We start from the raw sequence: 26,029 nt of genomic DNA, 5'->3' as shown, positions 1-26,029 counted from the left end.
ACTTTGACAAGAGTAAGAGGGAGGTTAATCAGACAGACAGTGTGGGTGTGCTGGGCGGGAGGAGGACTGATAGAGACAGACAGCGAATGACAAAAAGCTCTAATTACTCGAGCCTTGTTTAAATGTGTCTGTAATGCGTGTTTGCACGTCGCAGTCAAATTCTAATTAAATGAAACCAAGCATGAGGACGAGGAAAACCTAGCGATGTAATTCAATAACAAACACACACACTGTTGTTTAGCCTGGATTGTGAGCAAAGATGAGACCAAATTTAAAACATGTTGTCAGAGCTACACAGCACAGACATGGCTGCTCTGAGGCAGGAAGTGGACGCTCCACTCTGTCACTCTGTACCTTCAACGCCGGCCTCGTGAGGGGAGAAGATCCGGGCGTCTCCGCAGGGCGAGGTGCTGATGTAGAGGTGGAACTGAACGTTGTCCTTTAACCTGTAGCCTCCCTTTTCACACGGCACGAATATCGATCTCTGATGGTCTTCCTTGTTGTTGCTATGACAACCAGACAAATGACACCGTAAATATGTGGCTAAGAAACTGGACTTGAAAGAACGTTATTAGATACGGCAAAGATTACGACATGAGATTACCTACGCTAACAAATAATAAACTTCACTTCAAGAAAACACATTCACACCGTCCACTGACCTGAGGAAGAACTCCAGCTGGGAGTAGAGGTACCTGATGAGCGAGCGTCGGGCGATTATCTCAGCGTGACAGTCGTTGAGAGCCAGGCCGCGGTCGCTCATGTACTCACCGTTGATGCATTTGGTTCCTGTGGAGACACAAATGACCTGTGCCTCCTTTACATCTGTACCTGTGGGAGGTAAAGGGAACAAAGACATATCAGTGAATGGACACGCCCCCTAAAATATAATTTTACATCAGCTGTTGCTTTTTAGTGTGTTTCAATGGTAACTTCTTGATAAGACAGAGTGCAATATTTAGCACATTTTAAAAAATCTAAGTTTCAGCTCTTGTCCTTGAGTTACCCTGCAGAAAGCCATATTAACTGGTCAGCTGTCACCAAACACAGTTTATAAAAGGTACTTCTGTAGCTTATGGAGGCAGCAGCAGACACATACTATTATTCATGTAAAGTGACAGCTTAAAGGAGTCATTGCTTTTTTAAATAGTAGTGAGGAAAGAACCATGCTGTCAAAATAAAAACTGCACTTTAAGTTTTAAAAGTAATAATGATAGTTTAATACTTATGTATTGATGTTTTAGTATTATTATCCTTTGGGGTTGCCTGTGTGGAACTAATTGTTTAGTCTGCCTTCAACTCAAACTACGTTCTACACACTGTTAATTGACGTACGTCTGACCTTCAGTGAGCAGAATTTGAGACTAGAAGGCGGATCTCACTTGAATCTGCTGACGGGGGATCTTTTCTTATGTCTCAGTTTGAGTTTGTATGTATGAAGGAAGATGTTTTACATCAGATGCCAGGATGTAACAAACACAGGTGGGATTTGGAAACTTCGAAAACCTTAGAGCAACCCCACTGGAAAAAAATGTATTCTTAATATAAAAAAAGCAGAATGAAACATCTCCTGGGGTTTATAAACTGTCTTTTATGTTGCTGAATTGTTTGATTCTTTAGAATGTGTTTTTGTTTTATAAACTCAACATATTTATTAACATGTATATGTTAAGGTATTGATTGAAGTCAAGTTAAAAAAGGTAAAAAAGCTCAGTGAAATAAATGACCAGATTCAAGAACAGTGCTAAAGTTATTTTTTTTATTGCTTATCAGGACTGAACATAAAACTGTGTTTAACTCATTAGTGTTATGCATAAGCTGCTAAATAGATCATTGATTTCTCAGGAGACATTTAAAGAAGAGACCTGAGCATGTTGCTACTTAACTGTGAATAATAGTATTAACTTGTTTCTGTGAACCATGCAACCTTAATTGTCCTACGGTTAATATTGAAAAGTGGCAATCAGTGCCATGTTTGGTGAGGATAAAAAGAACCAACCATCTCTCCTTCCAAATGTACCTGTTGTCATGACAACCCCTGCTAGGACTTTCCGACGTGCATGGGGGGAGGTGAAGTTGTCTGTCAGCTCACTGAACTTATCCACCACCAGACGAGAGACGGCGTCAGCCAGAACCTAGAATCACACACATGCGCACACACACACACACACGCACACACACGCACACACACGCACACGCACGCACACACACAGATACAGAAGAAAAACACATCCACACAAACATGAGCTTGTGTCAGATGTGTCAGCTTACAAAGCGCGTCTGATGTTATCCTCCCCTGGAGCACCATGTACCTGTCACAGCGTTCACATTCAGCTCCAAAACAAGAGTCAGAGCGTTGAAACGGCAACAAGTGAAACTGGGTTGACCCCCTGAGGGATACCTAACAGTCTTTCAAGCAGCGCTGTCTGAGTTTGGCGTGACAGTTCTAATTTATCATCTCCCATCTGACGGTGAATCACAAAAAGCAACAACCAAAGAAGGGTAGCTGAGCAGCACATGTAAGCAAAGTGTTCATGTTCATTGCACAAGGTTTCAAACTCCCACCTAAACTCTGTAAGAGCCTCGAGTGAACTTCACACATCTTTTGTTCTTGGACAGCCTCATCCTCTTGCTGGCTCTTTATCCACTGCTAATGTGATGGAAAACGACGAGAACCAAGAGAGAGAAGACGGCTGGATGACCACAAATTAAAGAGATTAGTCCAATATTACTTCCCTGCCACTTCGAAGTCACCCACTCGTAGCCAGATCATTTGACTTTCGCAATTCAAGGTCGCATATGGTATAAAAATGACTTTGAATCCATAGTGGTTGAAAAAAGTTAAAGTCCTAATCCCTCTAGAAAAAAAGGGAGATCTTGAAAGTAACATTTCCCTTCAAGCAAGAATAAAAGGTCTGTTATTTTCCCCACTGCGTGATTCAATATTTCTAAGCTTTAATGGTTGAAGTGTCAACAAAAACAAGTTAAACAAAAAAATACAAACGCAAAGTTCAAATATTCTTTTGAAAAAGTGGATTCTAACCATTTCCCCCCCATTAGCTCCTTGCCAGATGGAAACAGGCAGCAGGAATTAAATACCAAGCGACAGAGAATTAATCGAGCAATTAGTGGGGTCGTTGTCGTTAAAATGGGGGTGCTTGTTGAATAAATCAGTTGTGAGAAAGTGGAAAGAGGGAGTTAAGGAGGAAAAAGAAGGCTCTGGGGAGTGGACTGTTGACAGTGTGTGGTGCTGATTAGCTTAGTTGACTGTTTTATTCCTCTTCACACACTGGCATGGCTCTTGTAGTGACTTCTTCAGAGGCGTATAAAGCAACAACCAGCCTCAGCGTACCTGATGTGAATGAGGTTTAGGAGATAACCTACCCGGACAGCAGAGTATAACCGGTCGGGATGTCAAAACAAGTGAAAAAAACTTGGGAATCCAAAAGTTTAACGCAGGAAACAACCAAAAAGACCTCACTCAACATTTAAAAATAATGCTTTCAATTTTTGTAGTCTGGTCACCTCTCTGAGGAGTGGTTGATCAATTTTATTATGGTGATATAAACAGCATTTCATTCTGAAATACACTCAACAGAGAGGGGGGGCTATACTTTATCTGAAAATTTCAACCAAGATAAAAAAATGACATAACTCAGGGAGAAAAATGTAACAACCAGCATAAGATTCCTGACTACCTCTTTGACAGTGTATTAAAAATATACTGTATAATGTTTTAAAAAACATATTAAAAAAAATTATACAGTCCCTTGCCTTTCATTAACCATCACTTGGTTATTTCCAACCCTTCTTAAATTCTCATGATGGTTTTAAGCCAACTGATGACTGATGATTGGCCAGGTCAGATTAAGAAAGCTCTACTTGAAACATAATACTACCGTCACTGAAATGCCATTACTTTTTTAATACAAAAAAAGAATATAAATAAAAATGATATCTGAGATCCAGAGTAACTTCCCCAAACTATCCCTGAGAGTTCTTCTCTATTAATATTTTCTGTAAACACGTCTTAAAAAAAATAAAGGAGTATTATATTGTGTCCGATGTTGACTATTGATGAGTTTATTCAAATCAACAGCCTCTCACAGTATCATTGTCCAACAGTTCTCTGTGTATGTACCATATAACAGTCTGTCTTTCTAAGTACCTTGCGTTAAGGGCCTAAAATATGGATGAGCCAAGACAGGATTTAAGTATGATTATATGTTTTTTTATTTCAATCAAAGCGGTGTTGGGGCTAAACCTTTTTCTATATGCAGTTTGCAGTTGTCCACAGTTGAACTGTATTATGAAAATCTTATGGTGCTTTCACACATTCACAAAACTCCTGAAATTTTCAGGTTGAGCTGTATGTGTGTAAGCGAACAGCCACACGCAGCGCTGATATAATGCAATATATAGTGTCAGACTCTGTTGCTTCATCTGCCCCTTTTAGTTCTTTATATGTCATGCACTGCCTCCTGAGAGCCCCCTCCCCCTCATCTCTTCCCGATGTGAGGTGCACGTGTAAAAATGCCAAGAAGAAAAGATTTCAGGAGCAGCCTGTCTAAAACTTTCTAGAAATTTGAACGCGTAAAAACAACTTTACATGCATGAGGTGTTCCAGACACCAACTCAGTGACTTGCATTTTGATGATGCCCAATTTAGTCCCCAAAAGTTTCTGATCTGATCTGGTAAGTATCTGTACCAATTTCCAATTAAAAAGAAAATACATTTCTTACCTGGGGTAGATGAAGCTGTAATCCCTCTCTTGGAATGGGTTGTCGGGATGGTGTCTGGTCTAGCTGCATGTTGAAGAGAGCTGAGAGGGCTGCCTGCGCTGCCCGGGCTTTAGCCAGCTTCTTGTTGCGCCCTGAACCTTCAAACGTCTGTGAATCCACTGTTACTGACATCACAAAATTCTTGGCGTGACTTTCCCCACTCTCTGACACAAAGTCATATTTGAGGCCTGGCCTGAGCTCATTGAGGATCATGACTGGGTTTTTGCCACTGGAAGGTGAGCTGAATGCTGATGGAGGGGGCAAGGGGGCCTGAACAAGGTTGCTGCCAGGTGGCGTGGGCAGTGGGTACTCCCCTATTGAGTTTAAGGAGCTGCTACCATTGGAGCCTACATAGAAGGATTCTTCAGGTGCGGCTGGTGTCTCAAAGCCATTGAAGAGCATGTCTGGGAAGTCAGCCTGGTCAGAAGTAAAGTCTGTGTTCACTGTCAGTGTTCGACCCATGGCCAGGTGTGCCTCAGATGCATTGGGGAACTGGACAAAGGAACGCAGCGCTTTCTCAGCTGCATTCAGTTTAGCTTTCTTCTTAGTTGGGCCCATGCCCTCAAACATCTGTCCATTGACCTCAACAGTCATGACAAACACTGGTGCATGGACTGGTCCTGTCTGAGACAGCAGTTTGTACTGTAGACCAGGTTTGATTTCATTCAACTGCATCAGAGCGTTTTTGGGCAGGACTGGCCCCGGTGTTTTCTTGCGCTTTTTGGCACGAAACTTTGAGTGTGTATGTCCATTGTTCCCCTCTTCTAGGGGCCGCTTTCGACTGCCCAGGCCGCTGCCATTTGGGAGCTGCTCAGCCACTCCCATCCCGTCTTTGCAGGACACGTTGTCCAGGTTGCGGTTTTCCTTAACATCGGTGCTGCTCGAACCTGCGGTGCCCAGAAAGAGTAACTTACAACGCCTTCGTTGCAGGATCTTGTAAATGCAAAATTTATAGATTCCTTTATCACTCTTTGGAACTGAACCAATGATTTGTGTTCCATCATAGAATCAAGTGAAGCTGACATTTATTTTAATTGAACATATTAGCCTTTAGTCTATCGATATCACTACAACTGAAGAACACCAACAGTATATGTACTTCTCTAAGTGGCATGCAGATTTCTTAGAGGTGAACCTTGGCCAATAAGTAAAATCATGTAGAAAATTTCAGAATTTACTTTGTTATATGGAATTTCATTAGTTCAATGGATATTAATTAACTTCATACCTAAAGTTGAACTTATGACAGTTTGTTATTTTAAAGGTTAGGGTAAAGTGGGAGAAGAATATTAAACTTCAGGTTGCAAAGTGTTATGATTCTACAACAAAAATGCACACAAATACAAGCACAAATTTCATAACTAAACAGAGACACACACACACAGAGCTGCTTCTCATCCACTCTATCAATTTTTAATGGCTTGAGTGCCTACACAGAAATTGGGTACATTTTAAGAGTTCAGTTTTTAACTGCAGGCTCTGAAATACACCATACTGGGGAACACATATCACTGAATCCAGTTAGCAAAGTGGATGGAATATTGGCAAAAATTTTCATTTATAACATCCTTCAGCAAAGGCTTGATAGGTTACTCCTTGCGGTACTCAGGAGAAAGAGAGGCCGCAGTGTGCATGAGTGGGATTGTAGGTCGGGTTGAGGGAGTGCAAGGGAGAAGTGCAGGGAGAGGAGCTGAGGACCAGGCAAAGAGGAGAATACATCAAAGAGGCAGAAGGAGAAGTCTCCACCTACTGCAGGATCCTAAAGGCTTGACTGGTGACACGCTGGGATGTTAAAATGTTGTTTACCCGTTTCACAAAATATTTGGAAAAGAATGACTGTCATATTTGAAATGAGGGAAATCTGAATTTGAAAGCGGTTTCTAATGAGGTGCCATTCATAAGACCCTTCGCCTCTGAGATCCCCCCCCCCCCCCCCCCCCATGGAGTTTGTCAAAGAACAGTGTTTCAGGTTGCAAAATGTACTGACATGCTGGTACCATCTGCATACAACAATATACTAAAGGCAAGGAAAGAAAGACATTTAATTCTAGGAGCAAGAAAACAAATTGCATATCTTTCAATTTAAGAGACAATGCATCCAAAACATGCAATATATATATTTTTTGGTGTGTGCATGTATTCTACATATTGTTAGCATAATGTAAATTAATAGGGGAAAGGAGGAATGCTGTGGACAGTAGAAAAGTCACCTAAGAAATTGGTGCTCAATCTCGCCAAAGTTACAAATTACATAAAGACTTGGATTATAAATCTCAAATAAATATTTCCACATGTACAGTATTAAGTATAGCTACAAAAACCACCAGCAATGAGTCAAATACATAGAAAAAGACTTCAGTATTTAACCAGTTCCTTGAATTCTGGATGACAGCCAGAGGTAGATTTGAACTGTCCCGCACATATGCAGGTCAAGTATCTGAGTGCTTGACTGCCGCCATAGTTAGTTTCGAATTCTCGTCCTTATTATTCTTCCTGACAGCCAAAGGCGGTGCTTCAGCACTGGATGACTATCACCAGCATAGTTAAGAGGAAGCCCATCTCATTGGTAATGGCTGAAAGGTTAATAAAGGACTATTAAAATTGACCTGTACGTTTGCTCAATTACCTTACCATTTCAATAGGCTATTGGGACCTTTGTCTTGGCCATTGTTGGTGTGCCAATGAAAGTATGGCACGAGTGTAAACCCAACACACCATAAAAAAAGTTTTCAAAACTTGAATCCCAAATAAACTCCTCCAGTACCAAGCACAATTAAAAACTTAGAACCTCAAACTCACATAATAACACTTTACCAAGTGAAAGCACTCGCCAGGGTGTGCAATGATACAAAGAAACTAAGAAGCTGGTAACCGAAATTAGGTGGGCATGCCAAATAAGCTTAGTTAAAAAAAAAAAAAAAAAAAAATTCAAATCACTCAATTTACAAGCTAGAGCACTTCCCAGGAAGCAGCCTCTTCCATTTAACAGGGATCTTCTGTTGCATGCTTTAAAAAGCAAAAACACTCACCAGGGAGCAATTACATTACTGAGGAGCTTTTGGCTGCTGTAGAGCAAGCTTCCTGGTTGCAGCAGTCAAAAACCCTTTGAATCACGGACTTTGAAAGAGGACTCCAAAACAAGCTCCATTTACGTACTTTTTACATTCTTCTTCAAACCTTATCTGAGGAACTCAAGTTGCATGACTTTGTTGATGAAGATACTCGACCTGCACACCCTTGAGATAATCAAATCCAATATTAAGGCACAGTCTCTAGCAGTCAAGAAGAATATACTTTCATTTGATTGAGGATAATCAGTGATTTCTCATGGAACGAGATTAAACACTTTTTCTGATTTAAAAAATATACTCCAATTGTTGAACAGAATTCATAAACCTGAAAACATTCAAACAGAATTCATAGGGCCCTTTAAATAAACATATTTGATTGCCCATTAGTAATTCTATTCAGACTGTTATATATGTGGGAATAGGGACCCATCAAAAATGTAATCACATTCTGAAAAACTCTAGCATGCTGCACAGACAGATACATTGAATATCATGGCACACAGAAAAAAAACTACTGGAGTTCTCTTTCATTATTCTAACATTTATCATTCAACAAATTTCAAACTAATAATGGTCATTTTGAAGTATAAACACTTCTTGCAGGATGATAGATATCCAGTAATAGTCCACAGCCTAAGACCAGATCAGATGACGAAAGCCATACAGAAACAGCCATCACATCATGCATTGAATTATGACACACACATGCAGTTGGGGTAATTTTCATGCCAGTATCTGTGTAATCAGCACCAATTAGTTATAAAATGACAAAAGATCCCATATGCTTGGATCTTTCAGATCTTGAAATCCCTGTGGGGGTTGCATGAACCAACCAAACAGACAAAAAGTATTTCATCAGAATTCCATTTCAAGTGTTTGTTGGGTGTTTCACTTGGGAAAATTCATGTGATTAAAGAATTTCAAGAAGCGCTAAGGTTGTCACATAAAAGTTAGAAATGATTTCATGTTTTCCTCTGGTGTTCCCTCGGTATATTCTAAAACGGGGGTTGTGTGAGCTTGGACTGCGTTTTATCTTCAAATATATCCTTTGACTGGAAATGAAAGAAAAAGGCTTCAGAGCCTTGAATAAGATTGCTTTAAAACTCTGCATATCTGACTTAATACTAAACAACATGCATCTCCTCAGAACAAAAACACTGAGTATGACACTAGAAGAGGAACTTTTCATTTGTCTTGAAGGTTGAGGAACTGCTGGGGCGACAGCTCTCTTTGAATGTGAGTTAAAAATTGTTAAGGTGATGGGAAACACATTTAATTATGTCTTTCCGTGTCGCCTGAGCGTCAGATATCAAGTTCACACCCAAAAGTCTCATTGAAGTTCAATGAGATGGAGTGGAGAGGAATTTCTGAAGAGAGGAATGATGTAAAAGGAATCTGTAATATGACCTGAAGCCTCTTGGATGTGATGATTAGCTCTTCCCCCAAAAAGGTTTAATGAAATCAGTGGTACATGTGTGTGTATTCACTGGTCTGCCTGGTGGTTCCGGTTAGGACAAATGCTAATCCAGTGTGTGCTTATGGAGCGGTTACTCAATGCGAATGGAAATTGAGTAGATGTAAAAAGTAATATTGTTTAACAAAACATGTTTGGTTGTTTTGTTCAGCATTGTATTGCATGTTACAGGATTCCAGAAAAATTAAGGCTAGGGACAATGCTAATTCTTGTGATGGCAAGTCAAATTGTTTACACTGATTACACATTAGATAAGGACAGAAGAACATACAAGGGAAGACATGCAGGCAGACAAAAAGAAGGAGAATAAAATACAGGCAGACATTTAAAAGTAGAGACCAGCTATCGCTTAGACAGGAGGACAGACAGACTGAAAAATGACGAAAATCAGAGTCGACTCACTCATATTCTCCTCCTCATCCACATCCATGGTGACGGGTTTGCTCTGACCTGAGAGCAGCCTTGCCCCCACTGCACCTGGGGATCAGAGGACATAAAGGTTGATTGCATAAGCACGGTCAAAGGGATCCAAAATGCATATAAACACATTCAAAGACCTCGAGAGGCTGAGGTGATTGATACATTTCTGGATACTCAAGCACGCACACACAATAAAATAATGCACATAGGGTACTGTGTGAGTAGCCGTTGATGTGGGCGTATAAATATTCAGAGACTGAGAGATACCAAGGTGAGAGAGGAGGCCGGGGCTGACAGGCCTTAATAGCAGGAGCAGTCTATTGTGACTTTAATATCCCTCCGATTAGACCTCATTTCCCACTGCCTGCTGAGAGATATACAGCTGTGACATGGCCAAGTTACTGCATCGCCACACACACACACACAACTTATCCCAAGGTGGAGAGTGCGATTAAAGCTCCATTAAGCAATATTTTCACACTAACACAGAATCAAATTATTTCATGGAATCTGAAATGTTCGCTCACACTGCCAATTACACTGAAAATGAACACCACCTCTGATTTCCTTTTTTCTGTCACTGGCTCTGTTTACTTCTTTATATATTTCAGTTAAATGACTTTATATAGTTTGGTTAATGAGCATATTACGAAAGCCAAACACTCAATAACAAGCCTTTTATTCCATCCTTTTTATAGCTGTTGGTCATTGTTGGTCATTGTATACAACAACAATGAATCGGGAATGAGAAAGTCAACTTGGAATGTGAAATGCCAAGGGGTCAGAAACAACTGTGTCAAGGCTGAACTTTAAAACAGTCATTTCACTGAGGCCCTTTGGGGCAAGAGAACAATCTATGCAACACTGACATACTGTCACTTTATAAAGTGCTTTTGGAAACATTTGCACATGTCCACATTCTGCAGGTGTGGAGCAACAGAAGCATTCACTCTGACTCTTATTTCAGACCACCTGATACATTTAAGACCGATACTCGTTCTACTTTAAGCTCTGATTCTCGTCTCCACCGAATTCTGATGAAAATACTTCCTCTTTGACAAATTAAGTATTTTTTATGTGTATAAGACCGTACGTCTGTCTAACCTTCAGAAAGCGTTTAGTTGGAGCATTTTTTTTTTTAAACCATAAAAGTAAAGTTGTTCAACTGTAGAAAATCAATCAAGATTTAGGTGATAATTCTGGTAGGGACCCCATTTCCCATAACACCTAGTCATTTGATTTATTGTTTATATAGAAATGTTGGTCAGTCAAGCTTTAATAACTTTTTTTCCATAAAAAGCTTTATACTTACTTTCTGTATTTCAAAAGTGCTAAAAAACTGCTTCAAAGAGTAAAGCTTACATTCAGTTTGAATCATACATTTTCTTGATGTTTTGTCAATGTCAAAGGTCACACCTATACATTAACACCCTGATGGTAGATGTAATGTACCTACCAACCTAAATGGACCATCAGAAGTAATTGATCCCATTCATACACACTCATAAGGCGCTGACGAGCAACTTGGGGTTAAGTGTCTTCACCAAGGACACATCGGACATGTTGCTGCAGGAGCTGGGGATCGATCCCCCGGTTAAGAGACCACCGACTCTACCAACTGAGCCACAGCCGCCCCTGGCAAGTGTCAAACATAAGGTTAGCTTTTTAAAATCAGTGAGGTTGTTGATCAAATTAATGATTTCCAAAATGACTCCAACAGAAAAGGGGATACATATGAAGAGTTGCATCGTGGGTTCCCACTATTCTGCTAATTGAAGAAGTGATAGTTGTAGGAAAGTTTCTTGAAACTCCCTACTCAAGCCACAGCGCGACTAAAAAAAAAAAAGATTGCTGAGAGCAGGGGCGGAAGAGTGCAGAGTGATGAAACAGACTAACAGAGTAAGTAAGATGAGAGAAAGAGAAAAGTTAAGGGAAAAGGCAGAGAGGCGAACGACACGAAGAGACAGAGAGAAGCAGGAGAAAGATGGCATTATGATACAGAACAGATTGTGCTGATTCTACTCTCTCTCCACCCGTCTTCCATCAGTGCCCCCATTCCTCAGCCAGACACTTTCTTAAGCTAAAGTAAATGGGCTAATTAATCTGGGCTAATGGTGGGTGACAGCAAATATGCTAGCACAATTATCACCCTATTAAAGATTCATATTCTAACCCATAATTGAAAATGAAAAGGTGGGGTGAAGGGAGGATGGGTGGGAGTAGGTCCAATGGAGTGGGAGATGAGAGTCGTTTTTCTCAGGTAGCAGGGTCCGGGTGCCCGTGGCCCCTACACAACCATCCAAAAACTCACAACCACATCACACTGCAGCGTTTTTGACTTCTAGATTTTAAATTATTGAGTCTAACTTGTAGAGGTTAGAAAAGTTTTAACATCTTTCATTGGTGGTTCACTTTCATAAGAAGAGTATCGACCCTTCATGTTGATGGTGTGGTCAGATCTTAAATTGAGCAAATAGAGATAAAAGTACAAAAGTCAATATATCTAGGTTTAAAACTAAATATTTTACAAGGCTGTGGTGTTATTCAAGCTTCCTCCAACACACTCTGCTGTGCAGTTTAATCAGCACGCAATGCAAATTTGCCTGTCAGTTTTGATTTTCAAATGAAATCAGGTGCAATCAGCGGGGAGCTTTCATAAAACGAATGTGTGAGTGTGCCTATTTGTGTCTTCAGCAGTTACCTGTAATGTGGAGGTATATGGCTGTGCAGTCTATAAATGGAACAACATCTCAGAAAAAAACCTGGTCACAGCGTTCTGTAACCTCGAGTGAAATCTGCTGTTTATGTGTTGAGTGAGATTAATGATCCCTCTTGAAATTCTATTATTATTAAAATTACAGCAGTGACAATTAAGAAACCTGCGTAGTCTCAGTTTCAGAAAATGGAAGCTGATGGTTAGTTGAGAAAAAAAAACAGTGCTGCGTTACATGTATAGTGTGCTGTGTGAGTATCTGTGCATGTATCTATATCTTCTCTTTGAAAAGATCATACACCTCAAGCTCAACCGCAAAGCAATGGTCAATGGGCCTGCTCTCCCCACTCTACTTCCTGGATGTAAACAAGCACAGTTACATCTAAAGGATAGCATCATGTAGGAGTACTTTGATCTAGGAAACTGAGATAAAAATGTATGTAGGTTGGCATATGGACTGGAGCAATGTATAACAACATAGCACAGGCCTTATGGATGTTAACCTGCAGGGAGGATTGAAGGCTGGGGATGCTAGCACTGCTAAGGTAAACCACACTCAGCAAACTTTTTTACATCTATTACCTGCAGATAATTATTTAAATAAATTCATTGGCCTCAGTTTGGACTGTTTTCTTTCTTTAGACTAGTCTGTTAGTCAGAATTTAAAATTTCCATTTAAGCGACAAGGCAATTGGTCGCCAAGGAACATCAATGATAATCATTTTCTGAAACACTTCAACATTTTGCTTTAAAGATTAACCATGTTTTGACATTAAAGCCAGCAAAACTAATTTGGAGACTGTTAAAATCAGGGAGGAATACTTGATAGATTTGGGTACTTATCATTTTTGAACACACAACTAAAAAAAGTGGATTTAAAGTGAGTCCAAAGAATCAACAGTGAGGGCTGCCGACTATCTCCCTCCATATGCATAAATGATACTGCGTCATGGAGTTGTGAGATGGCTTAGATCCAGGTAATTCGCAGTGGACGCCAAGGGAGGCAGGGAAAAAAGAAAGATGAAAAAGAAGATGAAAAACCTCAAATTCAATCTGGCATGGTGAGGGGGACTGAGGGGAAATAAGGTGGTTTTGATTTGTCTCTCATCCCTCGCTCGCTCTGTGACAGAGCGATAGAGCATTGCCGCCATGGAGCAGCAGTGGCCAACTGTCGGGAGGGGGATAGGGTAAAGGGGGGTGGAGCGGGAGAGACGGAAAGGTAAAGGTGAGGAGGGAAGAAAGAGAGAAAATGCAATCCTATTCCAAATAAAAGAGAATCATTATCTGCTCTAAAACAGAAGGCGATGGAAAGGTCTGCCCTTGGCAGGTTAAAAAAAATAAACCTATGAGGAGGCTCGTGGAAGCTGTCAGATCTTTCATCAAAATAGTGTTGGACCAAATTCAAAGCTTGAAATAACTCCATTCATACGGACTAATTATTAAATTAATATTCTAACTTACAAGATTTACCGAAATATTCCTTAATGCACCACATTAAAATCGTCTGCATGGTTAGATTTGAGTTCTAAGCAAGAACTTAATGGTAATGTATCACATCGGATACACAAAATCAAAAAATACATTCAAACAATGAAAGGTGCAAAGACACAAAATAGCAATGCATCATCAAAGAGGGTAGAATTGTCTCTTAGCCCAAAACACTGGATCTATGGTTGTGCTGAATTCACACAGTTAATATTATTTTTGCAACTTTGAGTGCATGGTCAAGCTCAACACCATGAACATCACAAGAAAGTTATGACTTCAGCTGATGCCAAAACAAAGTTGTGACCATCTTGTCTTCATTATATATATTTTAATTTAAGTGTTTGTTAAGTGCATTTGAGGTATCAATGAAATGAATGTGTACATCTATATATATCACTGCAGATCACATAGATCCAAGAAAGATATCTGCTGATATGTCGATATCTTATTCTCTTTTCTCTCCAATATTGATATCGCTATCGGCTCAAAAAATCCCATATCGGTTGGTCCCTGGCCCATATTATGCCCTTTTTGGGGTTTGTATATTTAATCTATGTACCTACTTTTGTATGTTCACAATATCTAAAGTCTGAAAAAGTGTCTGTTTTCATGTACTGCTCCTCCTTGCTCCCGCTACACTCTGAGTCCGTCAGCTGCACTCTGCTGAGCCCCCACTGTTAGACCCCAACTGCAACTCTCCTACCACCAATATGTGTTTTATATCGATGTCTTCATAAAGAATTAAGCCCATATTTTAACTTCCTTTATGTGCAAACCCACTGTTCAACAGTCAACTTTCTGCATACACAAAAGCAGTGTTTCATGTTAACCTTCAGCACACATGTATAACATACCACACAGTTAAAACCAAGGCACAAGGGACACAAAGTGACACGGTTGTAATTTGTACCAATGGCAACATGGCAATTGGGCCACTGATCGAATGATGGCCCCTAATTGGTCCCTTGACAAGATGATGGCTTCTGATTGGTTGGACTTTTTATCGTGTCACCTCATGTAAAAGGTTTGCTATTTGGTGTCATTAAGAAAGTGACATCAAATAGCCAACAGAGATTTGAAAACACTTATTTTCTTTCCTTTACTCTTTCACCGTTCTCAAACTACAGAGTCCGCTCTGATAGAAGACAAAGTTGTTTTACAAAAAGACCACAAATACACTGAAAATTCCTACCACTAATATGCAAACAGACCTATTTATTTGAACTTTAATGAAAATTAATCACTTCATCATTTTCTGCCGGAGTCTTTTTGTAAAAAAATGACTGGTGTGCAATGCATTCAGCACTTCTTTCCTCTTGTTAATTTATCTATATGTAGTGTTAGCAGAGTCAAGTATCAGTGACATTTCCTAATTTACTGTCAACACTCAACAGACTACATTAACAGCTTATTAGAATACAAAAGCTTTCTTCAAAATTTCAGAAGCCTGTCATGCTGCTTTGCTGAGGGGTCATAAGAACAGCCGGTGCTCATCTCCTGTCAACACACCAAGAGAAGCAGCAGCAGAGAATCCCCCAATTCCCAGGAATCACATTGTAGTGTGAAGACGTGTTTGACTTCATGGTATGATAATTGGTTTCTTTGAGGTTTATTTTCTGTTGCTCTATGTCAACTTTCATATTTGTCGAAGTATTTTTAAGATGATTATCTAATATTCATTCTGTTTTTATTACATGGTCTATTGCTATCTGATAAGTTGGTCCTTTGTCACTGTAATATATTTGGATAAAAAACTACATGACTAAATAAAATATCTTTACAGCATTTATTTCCTAGTTTTTTCCCCCCATTAATAATAGTTTGTCCTTTAATTTTATACCGCTGAATGTTTTGTCTCAAGGACTTGCAGCAATACATACGTTCATTCTTTAATTTGTAAGACAAGTTTGTCATAATATCGTGTGCAACACTTAAAAAAATAATATATATATATTTTTAAATTACTTCAAATTCAAAACAATAAACCCAAAAATATCAAAATGTTCCAGCGCAGAATGGTTGGTTTTTGTTTTGACCAGAAAAGGAGGCAGCACCCCCACATAGACATTTTGCCCATTGGTTTGCCTGGTAAACAGCAAACCAACAGGTGTTGCAGCGATGGAACCAACTGGTTCAGATATAACTGATTCTAACCAACCTTAAAAGCCTCGGCATTTTTCTAATAAGCTCCACGAGCAGAAATGTGGTGAAATTAGGACAAATATTCAAGATGCTTTTGAAAAATGGAGAGAGGTTAAAACGCAGAAAGGTTTCAAGATGCAGAGCTGGCTAAACACTGAAGCTTCAGTGGCAACCTGCAACTCTAGGGAGGCTTGGGAAGGGGGAGACAGCTCTCTCAAATATTTTGAATTTGGACTGCAGTACCAATTTAAAACGCTAGGTTTCAGATTTACATACTGGTCCTTTAAAAAAACTGTTAACTAGGATCAATTAATACTTTTCACAGTCCTCCAGCTGGAAACTTAATTGTGCTCCCCTGTTCAACATTAGAAGCACATAAGCATGTTATACATTCATTTAAACAAACTATACAGCAACTATAAGACAACTAAGTTACTTCAAATGTCATAATATTCAAGGTGAAGACACATTACTGACAGATACAGAGTGTCATTCATTATGAGATCCACAGCACAAAGTCCTTGGACTTCTGCATCAGACGACCTGCTTGCCTAACTGACCGGCTCTCTGACAGGCTCTACGGGCCGGTGCTGTGGCTCGCGGTAGAACACCAGGGCTTGCTGGGTAATGGAGCAGTACAGAGGCTCAGCTGGGAGTTAAGAGGGAGAAATGGGCAATGCCATTTTACACACATCATGATTTGAGCTCCTGCAGCACAGCTAATTCAGAGGTAAGACACTCAAGTTTACTTTTTGTGTTTGATATTACAAACAAAAAATACATACAACGATGATACATGACTCCAACATGGAACAACTTCTATTTCCATGAATATAATAAAAATGTTAAGTTGGGTAGAACACACTCTGTGGGGTCTCATCATCTATGTGGGGCTTAACGTTTAGACAAGTGTTTTTTCCTTCTCACCAGGCTACATGATAAATATAAAGTAATGAACATCCAGCGTTTCCCACACAAAGACTTTGCCTGGGTTTCACACCCTATCGACGCTCGCGTCAGCATATGTGACAAGCCATTTGAGTGTTAAAGGTCCTGTGAGGAACTTTTACTTTGTGTTAATTTTGGCGCCCCCTTAGACAAAGTTGTATAACTTATCTCTTTGCTGATACATGTGTCAGTAGTGATTTTTCTTTCTTAACAAAAAGTCTCATTTTGCACTTCTGTTAAGAATCAAATGTATCACTCATCAAGAGTCCTTGCAGTAAAGAATGTAAATAATGGCTGTTTCTGCAGCACACTGTTATCAATTTATCCGACACCTACCCCCTGGCAGCGGTTTCAAACAATAGAAAAAAAACAACAAAAAAAAACAATCTTGTCTCTGGTGGTCTCATTTGCTTTTGTAGGTCATAAAGAGACATCAATATTAATTTCAGTCCATTTCATAACCAATTAAAAAATTCTTCACAGGAGCTTCACAAATATCTATTTATTTTCTGAGAGATGATGCGGTGTGCAATCAACTGTTCCCTCCTCTGAATGCACTGATGGTGTAGAGACCTCCTCTGTTAAACTTAAGTTGATCAGTAAGTGAAGCTGTTTGTACACCATGTAATGTTATCCTGATGTTGGGTTGATATGGGGCAGAAAAAAACAGAAGAAGAAGAAACAGATTGGGTGTGAATAGGAATTCAAACTCAGGTTTGTTTTGAAGGTGATTTTAAGTCGATTTAAGGGGGGAAGGGCCTAAAAAAAATCTGTTTTGGACCTCAGATTGGCAAGGGGCAGCCCTCTTAATGCACTGAAAAAACACATCGGCTGGAGTAATGTGTTAAAACAATTAGCACAGACACGTGGGTGTGAACCTGCAGGGGGATTGATGGATGGCGGTGCTAGCACTGCTAATTTTAGCCACACATGGTAAACCAAGTTACATTGTTGACTCCACTGACAGTTTGTATAAATTGTCGTCAATTTTGGTTGTTTTCTTACCTTAAGACTAGTCATTTAGTCTGAATTTAAATTTCCGTGTAACTGACATCGGCAAAGAAAATTCTTATTATATCATTTATTTATGTAAAAAGATGAAAAAGAATGTGTAAAAAGCAATATCAGAGATGTTTTTGAATCGAGTTTAATTGAATCAACTGATTAAGTTTTCATCTCTCATCAAGAACTACATAATGACTTAAACATGAAAGCTGTTGGTTTACCTGATTATTAATCGTTTGACTGCTTCCATCCTACCAACAGAGCAACATACTTCAAAAAAGTAATGGAAGTTACCATCTTCGCTCGCAGGATTTACACCTTCTAACCGTCCCTAAAGCCCGTACCGAATTAGGAAAAAGGGCGTTCAAGTATGCTGCTCCCTCTTCTTGGAATCGGTTGCAAGATACTTTAAATCTTCGGGAACTGGTTTCCTTGAATGTTTTTAAAGGTCGTCTTTATGATCTGGAGGCAGAAATATCTGACTGTAGATGTTTTAGCTAACTCATATTGTCCTTTTTGATCGCTTTGTTGCTCATGACTTATGACAGATTCTGATGAACTGGTTCTTTTTGTGATTCCTGTATTTATGTTCATTGTTGTTAAGTGTTTTATGTCTGAAACCCTGTAATTGTGCTGCTGCCTGTCTTGGCCAGGACGCTCTTGTAAAAGAGATTTTTAATCTCAACGAGACTTTTTCCTGGTTAAATAAAGGTTAAATAAAAATAAAAAAACCCTCACTGTTGATACAAAGCTCAGCTGAATGCCAGAAGTATTGGACGACCCAAAGCATGAAAATGTGTCAAAAGCAACAAGCAGACAGCACTGCAGGGCCAAGAGATGTTGAAAAGAGGAGAGAATCAGCCTATTATTGTGTTCCAGACTTTAATATGTGACAGTCGGTCATTTATCATCATGGAGTGCTGATGGTGAGAGAAGGTGGAGAAAGCAGAGGCACAGAGTATCAATATGAATTTTTTATTTGATGTGTTTTATGAGGGATTGCATTTCAGTAAGGCTGGCGGTGTCAAGGTTCATGGAGGAAGGAGAGAAGCGAGAGAGAGAGTGAGGGGCCGAGTCATAAAGGCCAGGAGAGTTATAATGGGATCCTTGCACATGAAGCACACACACAGATGCTTGTGTTTGCAACATACGATATACAATATTCCTCACTATGTATGCATCAAAAGACCAAAACACAGCACTGCACAACTGGATCATTCTGCTTGATGCTAAAAAAAACCTCCCTCATGCATTTTCTATATGGTTTCTTTAAACCACCACACACCTTTTTAGCAACACACATATTTTACTCTCACACACACACACACACACACACACACACACACACACACACACACACACACACACACACACACACACACACACACACACACACACACACACACACACACACACACACACACACACACACACACACACACACACACACACACACACACACACACACACACACACACACACACACACACACACACACACACACACACACACACACACACACACACACACACTATACACTATTTTGTTACTTGTGTTTTGTTTTTTTTCTCGTCGCAAGCAAACTTCTAATGCTGGCTTTAGGTGTGGCCATAAATCATCAGAGTGAGTGGCTATGATTCTCCCAGCACCAGCAGAGCCAGGATGAGGGCGGGGGTAGACGGATGGAGGATATGGTGTGGGGCAGAAAAGGAGACTGCAGCTAAATGGCCGCGCTCGCTTCCCTTGTCCATCAATGCCAGAGCGACTGACTGCTCAGCCTCTGGGTGCGACACAACGTGGACGGCTGACACCAGTGAACGAAAAACACAAAACGGTGTGAATACACACCTAAACATGGACACAAAAACCATCAAGAATTGCATACACAGTTACAAAGTTTGAAATATTTGATGCTGCAGGAGCAACAGGTCTGTCAAAGAAGAAATGTGCAACCATCTCTTTTTCTCTCAGTGTTTGATATAGTTTTATTGTAGTTTATTTTTATTTTTTTGGTAGTTTTTGTTACCCTTTGTTGTGTAGGACCTGGGGGGGGGAGGGGACTGTTTCTAGAGCTTTAGTTTGCACACTCTTTAATATGGACTGTATAAAACAGGTATGTATCTAAAATGGTAAATGGTAAATGGACTTGAGCTTGTATAGCGCTTTTCTAGTCTTCTGACTACTCAAAGCCTTTAGGTCACACCCAAAGTACCCATTCACACACTGATGGTAGAGGCTGCTGTGCTAAGTGACCATCAGTATTAGCTAATCCCATTCAATACAAGTTTGACTATTGTAAAGTTCTGGGATCATCATGTTCATACTTTACTTTTGCTCGAGGTTAGTGGCAGAAGGCTTTAGAAATACTTGCAGCAGACACCTACAGTATGTATTACTGAGGCAGATAAGGGCAAATGATTAGCAACGACCTAAATGGTTTAAATTAAGAAAAATGTGCAGCAACTTTAGAAACAATGCAAATTGAAAATACATGAAGAAGTCCTAAACTAATGACAATAACAACTAATAATAACAGAAAGGCCCTGCCAATGAAAAAATGTGTGCTGCAAAAAGCCTAAACAACTGCATTAAGAGCAAACACTGGAAATTCATACACAATGCATATTTAATGATACACTCTTCCTCAGAGCGCCCCTACAGGCGTGGAGCACCCCTGCTGAAAACTGGATTTGCAGCATTTTACTTTTGCAGCGTGTTCTGAATGTCTGTGTTTTTCACTTTTTATTAGTCATAAATTTGAAGTGTGTTTTTCATTTGAATTGCATTTACAAAGTTGCATTAACTTTGAACTTCAGAATCAGAATCGGGTTTTTATTGCCAAGTACATTTACACATACAAGGAATTTGACTTGGTGCTAAACAAGTGTTTTCAAGTTTACAATTTTTTTTATATTTTTAATGTAAATGTTTTTTTCGGTTGCTAATATTGCCTCTGTTTGCCACCAAACCTGTAAAATAAAAAAGTGATCGTATCTGTACTGCTAAGATCTCCTTCTTTTTAACTGTCCATTGTGGATCTGAAAATGTTACACAGTAGGAGTGCAATTCTTAATCTTTGGGGAACTTCCTAAACAGATAGCCGACATGCTATATCTCAGATAAATGGTGACAGAGACATTGCAAATGAAAATGCACAGTTTAGACTGACTCAGCTATACAGGTTTGCTGTAAGACAAATTACAAAAAAATATCAACTCTTGCATCAACATTCTTCTTGGACTGTTGTGAAAAATGTTTAGCTAACTGTTCCCATCTAGTGCTTTTGCTTACTGCAGGTATTTTAATCTTTTTTTCTGTGATTATTTACGACTAAACAAATGACAGCGATAAAAAATGACTTCCCCCAGCTTTGTGGCGCTCCACAATGCACCAAAAAAGTTAAGAATCGTTATAAAGAGACTTTCCCTTGCAATGGAAATCCTAAAAATCATTAAGAATTTACTTAAAAAGCTTAACAGACATTAATAGATGTTATTTTCCCCGTGAAAGAAATCCTTGTTTTCCAGGAGGAATAACTGGAAAAGGCAGAAAATGGGGGCGGTATGATGTTGATCATAAAGCACAAGAAAAGAGAGGAGAAACAGATCGAAGAAGAATGAGAGTCCAAGATGAGGAATCGAAGATGAGGGGGAGGAGGAGATGGAAGGAAGAAAGAGGAAAGGGAAAGAAAGTGGACAAAGACAAATGGCCAGGGGAAATGGCCAGTGCATGAGAGGCCGCCTTTGAGACAGCCCTCTCAGCAGCCCTAACACAGACTGATAGGCCCACCGGGCTGCGCTACCACTCCAATCCATCCCATTCCTGTCTGATTCTTCACATAAAATCACATTTCAAGCCATATCAGAACCACCTAAATCACCACAATGTCGTATTTTCATGTTTGTTTCAGGTTGGGATTCTTTTTTTACATAACCATTATCGAGGAAGATTTATTTGAAAGATTTAAAGACTCATTTCAAAATCTGTCTTGCCCTTGTGTTCATGTATTATGATATCAGTGTGAAACAGAACAGTAAGAATCTGTCACTGTTGAAATAATCAAGCAAAAAAAAACCCAGGTTTTATTCCATTCTGAATGTGCAGTTTTATGACTTAGACCAGGGGCCACATGCGGCTCCCATCAACCCTCAACGTGGCCCTCAGGTCAATTTTTACATGAATTGGAAACAAGAAGAAAAACATGACAAAATCTGCTATGAAATCATGAAAACCAGAAATATGTCCATAATAATATTTGATCACTGGTATAGGTTGAGTTAAATTTGAGACATAATTGACTGTAATTATTTTTGTATCCTACAATTTGGCCCCCTGGCAGTGAGAAATAAATGAATGTGGCTCCTTGCTGTGACCAAAGTACACAGAAAAACATTTCTCTGTTCGTCTTCTGCAACTTGTCATTTAACACTATCGACTCTTATCACTGTTTTTATTTATCAAGACATATTCGGACCTTATTTTTTTATCAAACATGGAAGCTGTCTGTATTGGCAGTAAGGGATAAGATCTTCAAAACATCCAAAGCTCTTAAACGTTTACATTTTCATCTGCTTCAAATGCGGAACTAGTCCTTTTCAGACTGCTATTTCCCCCCCTGAAAAAGTGCAGGAACTAAGCTCAGCCGTCATCATGTATTTGTACATTCAAATTGATCCCGCTATGGTGTAATATTGGTGTCCCACTGTGTGAATTCACGATGCGTTTCAGCATTGCAAAAGCAAGGCACAGCGGAAGCTCCACATTAACACACAGTAAAATGCACACACACAGCGCTGTATATTCATCCTTTAAGCCTCCGCAACATTCAGATCGAAGGCGAAACTTCACAGGGGCGTAAATATCGCAGCTTGAAGCGCCAGTCTGAATTGGGCTACTAACTCACTAACTGTAAAAGTTGAACAACAGAGAGATGATACAGCAAATGCAACATTAAGACTTAAAATTTGAGGAGGACAAAGTGGAATAGAAGGAGGAACTGTAAGAGGGAATACTTGGATCATTGTTAACTGTCCATGTATGTGCTGAGATAAGTGAGTGTTTCCGTCGCTGTCCCAAAATCCCATTACTTTCCCCAATAAAGCTCCGACAGTCCACTGATTACCTCAAGGAAGAGAGGAAGAGTGGACGAATCTTAATAGAAATGGGATCAGGGCTTTTTGTGTGTAGTCAGAGTCAGAACTTTCCCCATTCCTCTCAGGTGATGTCTCCAGGCACTGACCAGGTAATGCACCGTAATGGAGAACACGTGCGGCTGCCGGTGGCCTAATGGAGAGGGGTCGTGGCTGAAAGGGGGAGTGCCTGTCGTGCTGCTTGATTGAAACTGATGGGCCAAGGTAAGGGTGCCACAGAGTACAGCCACCCAACATGGCCCACCCTGTCACACTGAACAGACACACACACATGGAAACACACACACGCCTAACTCGGAGTCCATTATTCAATTTGGCTCTTCTAATGACCAGTGAATTAGGCTGCCAGGAGCGATTTGGCTTCTGAGCCCTGCTGCTGGACGTACATGATTTTCCCATTTTGCATATTAAGAGGCAGCAATTCAGTCTCTGACATCCAATAAGTTTGTCCAATCAGTGGATTTAACTGGACGAGCTTGGACGAGGAGGGTATCTGAGAAAATGAGCACTTGAGATGAGTAAGAAACGCACACATGTATCAAGATTGAGAAGAACGGGGGGGGGGGGGGGGGGGGGGGGGGTAGCCTGTAGGATTGTAGAATTCTACACGAAAGAGGGAGGCAACAAAAGCCCTCAGAGACAATTAGAAGGATTTTTCAGGGAGGTATGATTTCTATCTGATTCATACTTTCTTTTCTATTTTTATGACATTGGTTGGAACAGGTTGGTAAAAAGAAGTTCTGCTTGCATAATTCTAACATTTAGTTAACATTTAATTCTAACATTTAGTTAACATTTAATAACTGTTAAATAAATGTTAAATGTTAACATTTAGTTAACATTTAAGTCTAACATTTATTTTTTTCATCTGTGAAACAAGAGGAGGAAAAACATTTTGACAGGGGAGAAATAAGTTCTGCCTGTATTGGCCAAGTAGACTCTTAGAACCACAAACATGAATTTCTGCCACAACATTCTTAACAACAACTTTTTTTATATATATGTTTTTCCCTTACAATATTTTTTAGCCCCTCTTCACAGACCAAAATAAAAAGGTCTGCCATTTTTGTATGAGCAAAAAATAACAGCCACTACTGTTCAGGTCAGCAATAAAGCCAATCAAGAGACCTGCTAATTATCTATTTTTAATTTAGACAGTCAAATTACATTGTGTCTCTGACTGAGCAAACAGACCCATTAAAACCCAAATATTTAACCCACTACACCCAGATCTTCAGACTAGTTGATTCCGGCTGTCCCGTGTGTGAGCTGAAGCTCATGTTCGACATGTTTGCCACATACTTCTATATGCACTTTATTCCTTGGCTTTTGGCTCAGCATGAGAGTTGCCTTCATATTTCTGAATCCCTTTTTCCTCTCAGGGTTGTTAGATCTCCTTTAGGATTCGTAATTTTACTTCATCAATGATAAAAATGTTTCAAATTATTACTGATTCAGAGATACCCCCTCAAAAAACACATTTCCTCTACAGCCACAGTAGTAAATATGGGTAGTCAAATATTACACATTTCAAAGCCACATGCAACTCTTTGATAATGCTTCCATACGACATTCAATCCAGCATAAAGTCTGACAACAACAAAGCTACATTTACATTCATACAGAACTGTGTACAGCCTCCACAGTCTAGATCTAACAAGACCACTGTAGTTCTTAATCATGATAAATATGTGCATTTAAAAATCTAGATTAATTTAGAAATCTGATTCCCCAAAACTGAAGCTCGTCTTTCTCATTTCTTGCATTCAGCCAAAGAATGATACAGAAGATGGTTAAACAAACAGGTCGTGTAAATCAAACTTTGTTGTTCTGAATAAAACTACAAAAAAAGGCATCAAAGCATCATTCTTATCTAACCTGCTTATTGTAAATCATGTACTGGTGAGTGTGGTTACAAATGATGCTAACCTAACAGAGCAGCTGTCAGCTTGTCCCTCATGAACACTTCTGTCCCCTCACTCTTTATAGATTCCTTTGGTCCAGGTATCACGTTTAATAATACTGAAACTCCTCTACTTTTGCTTTCTTCCATCTTTTCAAGGTTGTTGGGTGGCTGCCTCTCCTTCTTTCACTGTGAGCTGTAAAATCTATTTGACAGCTCTGATTTATGACACAGCATAGGCACCGAGCGCCTGTGGGGGGGGAAAGAGAGCATGTTTGGAAGTGTGTGAATGTGTGTGTGTGGGTAGAGAGGGCCCGTCTCCGTGTGGACCACCACTGCTGTGCTCAATGCTGAAGCACCTAACAGGGCTGCACAGGTAGGAACTCCACCTGTGATAGCAAGCGGAAACTTCAGCCAGAACGAGTACACAGAGCAGGTTACATAAAACCAAAACAAAGAAGAAGAAGACGCTAACTCTGATGCAAAAATAGGCTAAAAACAATTCATTTGCTATTATGTGATGGTTTTATAACAGCCTTCCTGACTATTTACAAAAGGCTTAAGAATTTTGTGGCAGAAAGTCATCATATAATGTGGTTAATGTCTTAAAATTTTGATAGCCTTTGGTCTGCATGTATGAGCTATTTAAAAAAAAAAAGTTGTTTAGTTCTAAACTCTAACGATGCAACTTATGTCTGTCTTAGTTATTCATTAATTTACCAATTTTTTCTCCCTTAAAAGATCATGTGAGCAGTTTTAAGAGGTTGGAATGGAGCGGACTGAAACAATAACGATGTCTCTTTAAGAACTACAAAAGCAAACAAGACCATCGGCAACAAAATGATAATTCTGATCTAGATACTTTTAAGAATGTCATTAATCTCCACCAATGGCATTTTTTTTGGCACTGACAGCCCTCACCACCTCAATTTT

At 39.6% G+C, this 26,029-nt stretch overlaps 1 protein-coding gene and 1 long non-coding RNA gene across 6 annotated transcripts in view; one reads left to right on the top strand and one right to left on the bottom strand.

Moving 5' to 3' along the window:
- The window catches only part of adarb1b (adenosine deaminase RNA specific B1b), a 126,454-nt gene that overhangs the window by 11,005 nt on the left and 89,420 nt on the right, over nucleotides 1-26,029 (bottom strand). For 4 of the 5 annotated variants that reach the window (XM_061053802.1, XM_061053800.1, XM_061053801.1 and 1 more), the window contains 5 exons: nucleotides 9,730-9,804; nucleotides 4,744-5,669; nucleotides 2,021-2,135; nucleotides 663-831; nucleotides 355-506 (listed from right to left, as the gene is read on the bottom strand). In XM_061053802.1, the coding sequence (XP_060909785.1) occupies nucleotides 355-506; nucleotides 663-831; nucleotides 2,021-2,135; nucleotides 4,744-5,669; nucleotides 9,730-9,757 (1,390 nt within the window). In that variant the 5' untranslated portion in view covers nucleotides 9,758-9,804. Of the gene's footprint in view, nucleotides 1-354; nucleotides 507-662; nucleotides 832-2,020; nucleotides 2,136-4,743; nucleotides 6,473-9,729; nucleotides 9,805-26,029 lie in introns of all 5 variants that reach the window. The other variant, XM_061053803.1, reaches the window with a different exon arrangement.
- Nucleotides 4,043-4,770, top strand: LOC132987034 (uncharacterized). The gene is made up of 3 exons (XR_009675574.1): nucleotides 4,043-4,131; nucleotides 4,166-4,279; nucleotides 4,640-4,770. It is a non-coding gene; the product is annotated as an uncharacterized LOC132987034 (long non-coding RNA).

This window comes from Labrus mixtus, chromosome 13 (genome assembly GCF_963584025.1).
Source record: "Labrus mixtus chromosome 13, fLabMix1.1, whole genome shotgun sequence".
NCBI classification, from domain to species: Eukaryota; Metazoa; Chordata; class Actinopteri; order Labriformes; family Labridae; genus Labrus; species Labrus mixtus.
The sequence above is the reverse complement of the archived record's forward strand: the minus strand, read 5'-3'. Positions and strand labels throughout refer to the sequence as shown.